This window comes from Juglans regia, chromosome 10 (genome assembly GCF_001411555.2).
Source record: "Juglans regia cultivar Chandler chromosome 10, Walnut 2.0, whole genome shotgun sequence".
Lineage (NCBI taxonomy): Eukaryota > Viridiplantae > Streptophyta > Magnoliopsida > Fagales > Juglandaceae > Juglans > Juglans regia.
The window spans coordinates 21,024,307-21,035,431 of record NC_049910.1 but is presented as its reverse complement, the minus strand read 5'-3'; the positions used below and the strand labels follow the sequence as shown (position 1 = coordinate 21,035,431).

The following is an 11,125-nucleotide window of genomic DNA, read 5'->3' as shown; positions in this document are numbered from 1 at the left end:
GTGGGAGATGTTATTCTAAAGGGTGTGATCACCAAACGGTGTACCCCTTGGAATGATATTCTCTAACATGGTGATGGTTTCCATGAGGGGTGATGTTAAAGGAAGTGTCAAGAGACACAACCTTTTGATTTAGTCAAAAGGTTGTGTCACTTCTTAAGGATGTGACTTTTGGGTTACTATTGGTTTACCAATGGTTGTGCCTTTTCACAATAGGATGTGTCACTCCTTAAGGTTGTGACCTTTGGGTTACCATTGGTTAACCAATGGATGTGCCCTTTACCAACCGGTGCATGATGGCCTATAAATAGGGGTCATTGGTGCACAAACAAATGCACTCAATTCCCTTTGTTCATCACCAACTTGTGGGACAAATACCCTCACGGGAGTGTCACCATATTGTCGTAATTCCGCTTCCATTTGTTGTTCAATTCTTTACAGAAGAGACAGGAGGGAGTAAAATACTAAACAGAGGTTTCAGATTCTTTCCAGAGGTGCAAGCCAGATTGTAAAATGCCTTTGCCAACGGTAGGCATAACTTTCGAGTTTCTAAAAGATCACATTTTTTTGGCTAATCACAACAATGGCTTTGGCTGGTTGAGTAACAGTATTAAATGGCCATTTTGTTGTCGTTTTCAGGAGAACCGAACTAACTTTGGGAAATTGGAGTTGCATATTAGTAATTTTCTCTCTAAAATCTTGCAACATCGTTTGTTTCAACTATAATCGATTGGTTACTCATAAAAGCAGGCAAAGATCCCCATAGTTTAGAGACGGGGGTAGAACCCAAACAAACCAGCATTTTGTAATGCGTGTGTTTCACAAGGCCTAGAACCAGAAGAGCAACAAAGTGTACAACCTCGGCCCATACATGTTAATAAGGTCAAAGATACGGGAGGAAGAGATGTGTGGTTCAAATAAATTTCATTTTACAAATGCTACAACACAAAAAAAAAAAACAAAATAAAGTTGACAAATGAAGCTAAATAAAAGGTTCAGCCCTAGACTTTCTTAGCTAAAAAAAGGTGATTAATGCAAGAATCAAGAGTTGTGGCTTGTCTATTTTTAACTATATAAGTTTTGAATAACCCTTTTATTTAGGTGAGTATACAGAACCCAAAGCTAATTCCATAATTAATAATAATATATAGCTTTTATATATGCATAATGTCTCGTCTCACAACGAATTGGCATCAAACAATTATTGTCACTGAAAGAGGTAGTGATTCCTTTATCCTAGTGCTTCATTCTCATTTTTTTAACCACCAAACTGGATTTTTTGTTTTTGTTTTTTGTTTTTTGTTTTTTTTTTTTTTTTTTTTTTTTGTTTTTGTTTTTTTGTTTTTTATTCCTGTGTACATTTCCATTAGTAGAATGCCAGAGATTCACCCTCTATCCAATCACATTTGCTAAGGAGCAAGTGGAGTTCAAGATCTACCACCACTCAATCCCTCTTTCCTATTACTCACGACAAAAACAACATCACAAGGCCTTCGGCCCTCCTAACAATCAAGGGTGTTCTCCCTCAGCCGCTTTGTTGCATTACATGTTCACATAAATCCTTTTCATGCGGATGAGGCTTATTTTTCCATCCACAACACCCTTGATATGATTGCACATGATAAACTAGATCTAATCTATAATAAAAACAAGTTTACAATTTAATGTAACGGTTTTCTCTTTATGGGCCTAGTAATTTTGCTATCAGTCACCCAAGGAAATAATTTTTATTGATTGAAATGAACGACTCAGCGTGACTAAACATGAGCAGCTGGCGGGAGTCTCACTCCTAACCAACAACATCAACTTATAAACTAGAGCTAAAAGCCAAGTTTCAAAACAATAGCAAATAATAACTAATCCAGCTTTATTATCATCTATTGCCAATGCTTATCTACATGAAGCTACCACGCTGAGAATGCACTGCTTTACATGTTAACCTTTAGTACTAGGGTGCATTTGTGATCTCCCACAGCCAACCACATCTAAGTCCACCACCAGATGAACCACCACGGCCTGAACTCAGATAGCCCAGCCAGCCAGCCAGGTTCTTCTTCAAGCCATATGGACCTGCTTCCTTAACAAGCTTAGGGGTGCCAGGCACCATCTATACTTTAACACAGGAAAAATGGGAGAGAACAAACAAGAAGGAAAGAGGGAGCGGGACAGGGATAGGAACTTGAGGATGAGGAGAAGGAAATGGAAGGGGACAATGTTGAAAGACTAAGGCCCCGTTAGGATACAGAAACGATTTCATTTCAACTCATCATTACAATTTTTTCAAATTTTCACAAAAAATATAATAAATAATTCAACTTTTTCAAATCTCAAAACAATAATAAGATTAAAAAATAATATTCTAATAATATTTTATTCAACTTTCAACTAAAACCATCTCATCTCATATCATTATCCAAACGGGACCTATGGTAGAGGTAGAAAACAGGAGGAGAGGAATATGGGAGGGGCAATCAAAGGAGAGCATATGAGGGGAAACTACCCATGACCGAGCGGTGTTCTCATGTGCTGCTGATACAGGAGTAAAGGGGAGTATCATGTTCGGGGTAGAGAACCAAATTTCGAAATAGTCTCCCAGATAAAATAATTCGAACTAGATGTACTACTTCCATAAAATTCAAAGGAAAACATAAGGATTTCTAAAGTGCATTAAACTTCTGAAAAATAAACATGAAAAGTGACCTTAATGATCTGACATATATCTAGCATGCATATTCTCGAGGCACTAAGCTCAGCATGCCTATATATATGGCATAGAGACTTCTATGTGAAATCTTGTTATACAGGTACCATGGTTTTGAAACATTTTTATTGTAGAAATCCATACCTTCACAACTATTAAAACCCCATTAGTTATTTGGTACATCTGTTGATATATCATTTCACTCTATAAACACACATTTTGCAAAAACTTAAAGGCAACTGTGATTGATGATGAGGCAAATTCAATATCATGATGATTGACACGATTAATAGCAAGACAAGATACTATTCATCTTCCTTCTCCAATAATATCAGTGACCATCGATTTGGTGACATTCATAGGTGAGGGCGTTGGATCAGTTGGGCTCACGTCAGCTGTGTTGCCATCTTGGTTTTTCTGCTGTCTCTTAATACTACTCGAGGCAGTTAACACGGTATCACCTTCATCTAAAAAGTTGCTTGTGATGTCTTTGAAATCCAAATCTGTTAAATAACTTGGTTTTGTTGTAACAGTGCCCACTTCAATATCTCCAGTAAGCATGGCAACAACACGTGACATGGGGGGCCGCATCATTGGTGATGCCTGAGTGCACAAAAGAGCCACTCCTATCACTCTAGTTGCCTCATTTTCATCAAACTCCAGTAATTTAGGATCCACCAATCCCAAAGCTTGGTTATGTTCATGAAGAGTCCATGCCTAGAAAACGTAATGGCGATTATCTCAAGAAAAAACAAATAAATATCAATTACATAGTAATTTGAGAGAAAGAGATTCATTTTCTATACCCATTCAAGCAGATAAATCTTTTCAGTATCCAAGCTATTGTCTGAGTTTGGCCTCCCACTGAGGATCTCCAGAGCAACAACACCAAAACCGAAAACGTCTGCCTTTTCTGTTAAGTGTCCACGCATTGCATACTCTGGAGCTAGATAGCCACTAAAAGAGTGAAAATGATTAAAAATAAATTGCTTAGCGAAGAACCCTTGACGATATTTCCATGACTGAGTTAATCAGGAACAATAGGCTCACAAAAGAGAAAGTGTAATGAGCAAATTAAAGAATATATGAACAAATATGCTATAACTTTGACTTCGGGTCTAGTCAACACATTATGTTGCCAAATTTCGTAGGCGTGGTTGGCACAACTGAATGCTATGCTAACTACTTTTATTTATTTTTGTGTTTCTTGACATTAAGCTTCTGGGTAATTCTAATTATATTTCCTTGGGTTTAAGCGGCTGGATTATTTCCTCAATTTCTAAAATTTACCGGACATGGGCCATACTCGCCCAGGATCTTATTTTGGTCATCTTTTACTTTTAGCTCCTCTTTGTTGGATTATGGGAGTTCTAGCATGAAATGTCGAAGAGGCTTCTGTTTGTAAGCCAGTGTGAAGAAAATACATGCCACACTGTTAACAAGGCAGAATTTCATTTGCAAAGGAGTTTAAAATCATACTCTCCTGCAAATCAAAATTCTGCTATGTCCGCAGTTTGGAGGGTATGTCCTCAACATTGGCTTGCAAATATAATTTTTCAGCATAAAAACTAACACCCTAAACACTTAAAAAGGTGCTCACAATTTCAGAGCACTCCACAGACTAGTTTTGTTGTTCTCGTTCTTGCTTATTTTAAAGCCCAAACTATACCCCTCTTGTGCATCATAAAATAATGTCAAACCAACAAACTCTCCCAACCTTTCCCCCAATAAAATCTAACCTAGATATCCTAAAACATAACTGCTAAAGTTGACAATTCCAACAAGCTCAAAGCTTTCTTTTTTGACAACCAAGATTCAATACCTTTTCAATTTGTAAATATATACACTCACTTTTCCCATGTTTAAAAGCTATAGCAGCAATATCTTCCAATGTTATTGGCCACCATACAACAACTTGTCGGTACCTTGATAAATAACAAATTTTGTCCAACACCAGTCAGATTCTGCAGTGGTTTTTAAAAAAAAAATCATGGAATTAAGACCAATGTGATAAGGCGATGGATCCAGCTAAAGTAGTCATTCTTGTTCTCAATTCAATCTATTAGTAGCCTAGATCAGCCATATATTAAAAAATAATTCTCCAAGCCCTCAAGTTTGTATGTAATGGTTATGCAATCATGCTTATAATAAACTATTTTTCTTTTTCCTTCTCACATTTAGAAAGGGGTTGAAAGTATAGCTTACATGGTGCCAGCTACTCTGGTGCTGATGTGTGTTATCTTATCATCGTATAGCTTTGCCAATCCAAAATCTGAAATCTTGGGGCAAAGTTCTGCATCAAGCAAGATATTACTAGCCTTGACATCTCGATGTACGATTCTTGGCCTTGACTCCTCATGAAGATAAGCTAGGCCTTTTGCAGTTCCTATGCATATGCTGAACCGGGTAGGCCAATCAATATTCAGGTCATTTTTTCCTGTATAAATAGTGGTTGCCATCATATAAAACTTCAACAGTTGCGAAGTGGTGGTTAATATTCATAACCACGAGTAATTTGGGGCAAAAAAATATACGTTTGTTACAATTTTCACCCATTAACTGCCACTTATCATACACTTTGCATCCTAAACTACAAAGGTTTGAATTTGCACCCTAAACTACCAATAGGTTTCACTTTTTACCTTCTATTCAAATCTATCTGTTAAGATTGTGTCACGTTGCCAAACAAATGTAATTATTCACAGTGAGTGAGTAATGTGGATTGGCACAATCTTAATGGTCGTATATTTGAATGGAAGGTACAAAGTGAAACCTATTTAGTAGTTTATGGTGCAACTATTTGTAGTTTAGGGTGCAAAATATATAATGGGTGGTATTTATGGGTGGAAATTGCAATTTCCCAAAACTTTATTGTTAATTAATTTCATCTATGTATAGTAAAAACATGAAAATACTCCAGAATGTATAAAAAACGCCTTCGATAGTTTTACAAATTTTGAATACCCTACAATGAAGGCTTATTCATCTTCAAATGGTTCAAAAATTTAATGAGATAACAATAAGACAGTCAACACAAAGCAGTGAAATAAGTAAATATACGATTGAAACTTTGGCCTGCATCTGCGTTCAAAGCAAGAAATTTCACAATGGATTGATCAAGGTTACAACATAGCTCTAAAGGAATTTCAATCATTAAACTCTAGATGATTCTGTGTTTCTCTCCAGGTTTAGCAAGAACACTACATCCGTCTGTTGAAATAAACCCAAAACTTGACCTGAATGAATTGAATCAAACTGTATAAAGTTCAGCAAGGCAAGAGCTTCTTCCCCACGTGAACCCACTAGTTATGAGGTGTATACGTAACAAACAGGATTCGATGCAAAGTTTAGAACACAGTATGCGTTCCGGCCATAGTATTGAATGATAGGTGACAAGATCTGAATATATGAATTTCTGTTGTCTTTTCCCACAAAACAAACTAAAAGGAGAAATTTTGTACGCTAACAATTCAATGAAAGTAAAATACTTCTCCTTTATTGTGTATAGAAACCATTTGTATTTTTTTTTTTTTATAAGTAAAAATATATTAATATCAATAGGCGTAACCAAATACACTGAGTGTATACAAGAGAGAGCCCCTAAATGAACATCGCCCAAAGAGGGAGAAATTAGAAACCTATCCAATATACACCAAGCCCTATTGGGACAAAACTCGCCTTCCCAAAGCAAAGCAAGTCACTGTAACTGCCCCAACCCTTTGTCTCCCACACAATTAATACTCCACCCAAATTATCCTACAAGGACTGAGGCAGGCTTTATGCCTTTCCTCTAGTCCTCCCTCGACTTGTACTACCTCCTTTTGCGTCGTATTTGATTGCCCACGTAAGACGCTTTAACTCCCTGCTCTTCTTAAATCTTGATTTTGTTTCAAGCGAGTGACCCGCCTGAATTGCAGTGAGTAGTGCTGTGAATTGGTCGTCAAATCCTCCACAAGTAATCCCCACACACTGTTGTATCTCATTAACCTTTTGCAAAACCCAATCTGATGATGATCCAGCTATATTGTTTAATGGAGGAAGAGATAACAAGGGGACAACATCTTCCCCAGACACAATTCTCAACTGAACACCAGGTCCTAAACATTCATCCTCGCAAGACACCAATGACAAACTCATCTTCAATCCCGTACCTCATCAACAACTCCATTGGTTCTCTCCAATGGTACCAATGGTAAGGTCATGGTCACCATTAGAAACCAATTATAAGTGGCTTGTTCTTTTAAAAATGTTGAAGACAGTATCTCCAGAACTTTTGTAGGTGTTTCTGAGCCAGATAGCGATAGAGGGTATTCATGGGAGGAGCTTACTAATATTTTTAGTTTTTAGTTCAAGGTAACTACTGCAAAGGTGGGATTTCAATCTCACTTGGTTTCTAAGTGAAAAATAGGGTGAAGCTCATGATTCTTTTGTCACAGTGGAGGAGTGGTCTTGGAGGTAAAAACCAAGGGCACTATGATTAAAAGAGGGCAATAGGTGTACAAAGTTGTTCCATCAAGCAGCTAACTAAGATTAGAAATCACTATTGAGATTAGAAAGGGGAGCAACACTATCGAGATGCTTTTGGTAGATGGTTCAATCTCCTCTAATCAAAACGAGATTAGAAATCATATTGTGAACAATGCTATTGAGATGCTTTTGGTTGATGGCTCAGTTTCCATTAGCGGTTTGCTTGGACGAGCTTGATGGATTAGCTCTTAAGTCCATATATGAAGCGATGGTCACATTGGTTGAGAGACCATTTGAAGAGAGTTAGATTCTTGATGTGGTAACAAGTATGATTAGTGATAAAGCACCAAGACAAGGTGGTTTTGCAATGGTTTTCTTTCAAGCTTGCTAGGATGTGATAAAGTAGTATAAGGGTATTCTGGGTTTTTCATACTATTGTAAGTTTGAAAAAAGCCTTAGTGCCACTCTCATAGCCTTAATTACTTAAAAAGTTGGGGAATTGGATCTATGGATGTTAAAATTACCGCACCACTAGATTGTGAATAGGGTGTGTTAAACCATTACTTATATTCTTAACACTCCCCCTCATGAGTGTGTTAGACTCCCGCTTAATAAGTGGGGCCCAATACGTGAAATATTTAATTAAATTGGTGAAGTGTTGAGTCAGGGTAAGAACTTAGGTTCCTTGCTCTAATACCATGACAAACTACCATTTGTCCCAAAAACTTAAACTAATAAGAAGAGGTAAATTTATTTGTTTAATATATATTTTTAGCAGTGTAAAATATAATTGTTAAATACCTTGCTAATCAGTTGAGTAGGGTTGTCAAGAAGATTATTTCGAAACTACAAAATACATGTGTTAGAAGTAGACAAATTTTAAACCCTATGTAATTGCTAATGAATTCATCGGTGGTAGGCTCAGCTCAAGTAAGCCAAGGGTGCTCAGGAAAAGTGATACTAGATACAAGCTCTGCGCAAGCCTTTTAAACAAAAGTGGGATCCACCATTTAGAAGTAATTTTTCAGGTGGGTTCCATTTAAAAAAAAAAGGCTTGCATGGGGTTTGCACACCCTAATACAAATCATTTTCTGCTCTAGAAATCCCTATTCCAAAGGAATATGATCGTATTAATTTATAATCTTTTTATTATTTGCTTGGGAGATATGGGGGAGAAATGACATTCTTTAATAGCACATTGCATTTCTTTGGTGTACTTTTCTATATCGGTGAATGGCACTTCTATTACTTCAGTTAGCTCTCATGGTTTAAGATAAGGTAATTTGTTGTCTTCATTACTTTTCATTATTTTCATGGAACCTGTAGGCAAAATGTTATCAGCAACTGTTGATGGTGATTCTCTCTCAGGCTTCTTTATGGGGGGCTAGTAGTCTCAGTGTGCTTAACATTTCCCTTCTTTTACTCGCGGATGATGCCTTGTAATCTTGTAGGACAAACCAGAGTCACCATCACTTTTTGATGGAAAAAACTTACTAATTACTTAAGGAAATGCCACTTCATTGTGATAAATTGGTGTTGTATGTGCAGAAAGAGTGGGAAATTTGTAGGCAGGCTTTTTTTTTATTAGTAAACAAAATCTTAAAGATCATAAGAATAGGGAAGAGCCCAAGCATACTACGGGACATAAGAATGGGACACCTTTAACGCCATTGAGATTGCTAGTACCTTGTGGAATGTATTTTCCAGTCAAGCTAGATTGGCGTGGGTTGTGCCTTGAAGGATAGTAGCCCTTTTTTATATGGCAGCCCACACATTGCAACAATGTGGAAAATTGTCTCTGATCATATAGTGAGATGTATTTCGAGGAAAAGAAAAGATAAGAGATTTTGAGGATCTCAAGCGGATGACAGATGAGCTTAAAACTTTCTTTTTCCAATACTTTTTTTCTCCTTTGGGCATCATCTATAAATTTTAATGGGTTGAGTTTTCATGATTTTCATGTCTAATTTACTATTTCTAGTCAGATGTTCCTCTTGTACAATTTGTTCTTTTGTGTTTTATTCAAAAATTTTAGAATTCTGTTTCTATAGTAAGAAAAAAAAAACACGAGATGATTATTTAGTATCATACCAAAGAGTGCTTGATCAAGACTTTTGTTCTCAAGATATTCATAAACGAGGAGACGTTTATCTCCTTCAATGCAGCATCCGTACAGTTTCACAAGATTGCGATGTTGTACTGCAGATATGGTAGCAATCTCAGCAATAAACTGACTCTTCCCCTGGTGAGACGCAACTGAAAGTTGCTTCACGGCCACTAACCTCCCATCAGAAAGCGTGCCCTATAATGTACCACAGTTAAGCAAAAGAAAAAACAAGCCCTCCTTTGGTGAAGAAAAGTTAGAATCACTTAATTATTTTTAATATCGAATCGTCATTGTGTATTAAATGGCTATGTAATATTAAGAATGTTTACCTTGTAAACAGGTCCAAATCCTCCCTCTCCTAGCTTATTAGAAGGTATAAATTCTTCTGTAGCGGATCTGAGCTCAGCATAACTATAAGTATTTGGTCTAGGACCAATACCAAGAAACTCTGCAAAGACAAGCAAGGATGGAGTAAGAAATAAATTCTAGTATAAGATACATAAAATAATATTTTTAGCACACAAGGAGATTCAAAGACCAATATGTGGTTCACTTTAGCTTAATATTTAAAGAAGTTAAATATTGACTGGTACTTTTAGGAGATATAGGCGCCAATGCCATTACGAGGTTTTGTTGAAATAATAATTTCGTTTTTTTTTTCTAAGTATAGAAATAATAATTTCTTACTTATCAAAACAAAAAAGGTTATGTTGAAATAAATTTTTTCGATCGGTAAATAAGAATTTTATTAATGAGAAATAATAGGCATAGCCTAAGTACTCGGGACAGGCTTTGTTGAAAGTACTACCAGGCGCTTACCTTCCTCGTCATTGCTGTCTGATTTTCTTTTCATAAAACAAACTGCAACTATCAGTATTGAGCTAACAACTCCTACAGAGACTGCAATACCAACAACCAACCCTGTCCTGTTCTTCCCTTTTGAAGTACTTTGTGGAATTCCACTGACAGTAGGCGGGAAATCTGAGCAATAGAAGCCAATGATCAGTAGCAGTCAAAGGTAGAGACGAACATTATGCCATTTGAAATTGAATAGAGACCTGTAAATTATTACAAATGGTACCTGAAATAGCACGGAGGGCCGAAATCATTGGGCCATAGTAACCTTGCACTGGTATGCAGCAGGTCCCTTTACCAGCCCAAAACAAATGAACTTCAAGGTAGTTCTCCGAAACAGTAGCATTGAAAACCATTTCACGTGCTCTTTCAACACCACCTGCCTCCTTTGATATGTCAAAGTCTTTCAGTTGGAGACTCCCCTAAAAAAGCAACAGAGATGGCATAGTGATATATTCTATCTGAAAAATAATGCATTGAAGGTTTAGCATATAGAAACATTTTAGTGGTTCTACGTCAATGAGGGATAGTTTAGAGTTTTGCTTTATACAGTTCTTACCTGAATATAGATATCAAATACTCTCCTCCCTAGACTCTTCCAAGATTGTGAGCTTCGATCTAAAAAAGCTGTTTCTGCAAATAGCATTCTTACTTTATAAGGTCCATTCTCAAGACCCAGGCCATAGTACCTAAGTGATCCAGGGGATATTCTTGAATTCTGGAAAAGCTCTGGCGTATTCGTCCTAGTTACTTGTGCCAAGGTATTTTCCACATAAGATGTATTTTGGCGGTCAGAGAACAGCCCCACATTGCTCACTGCCCATTTGTCAAAACTGGTTACATAGAACGAAGCTGCACCAAGAGATGCATTTTCAGCCTCATACACTGTGCCATCAGCAGTTATCATTGCTCTGTCACCGCACTTGATTGAAAAGTTTGCATCTGTAAGATTCAAAATGAAAGCATTGGTGTTGATGTATACATAGGTAAACCAAGGG

General features: G+C 36.9%; 1 protein-coding gene across 1 annotated transcript in view; it reads right to left on the bottom strand.

Annotated features, from left to right (window-relative positions):
• Positions 1–2,680: 2,680 nt before the first annotated feature.
• The window catches only part of LOC109013810 (probable LRR receptor-like serine/threonine-protein kinase At1g56130), a 59,502-nt gene continuing 51,057 nt past the window's right edge, over positions 2,681–11,125 (bottom strand). Inside the window, exons 17-24 of the mRNA XM_035694513.1 lie at positions 10,687–11,069; positions 10,354–10,549; positions 10,092–10,253; positions 9,602–9,720; positions 9,257–9,467; positions 4,904–5,135; positions 3,505–3,655; positions 2,681–3,415 (exon numbers count right to left, since the gene is read on the bottom strand). Coding sequence (XP_035550406.1) covers positions 3,008–3,415; positions 3,505–3,655; positions 4,904–5,135; positions 9,257–9,467; positions 9,602–9,720; positions 10,092–10,253; positions 10,354–10,549; positions 10,687–11,069 — 1,862 coding nt within the window. The 3' untranslated portion in view covers positions 2,681–3,007. The remainder of the gene's footprint in view (positions 3,416–3,504; positions 3,656–4,903; positions 5,136–9,256; positions 9,468–9,601; positions 9,721–10,091; positions 10,254–10,353; positions 10,550–10,686; positions 11,070–11,125) is intronic.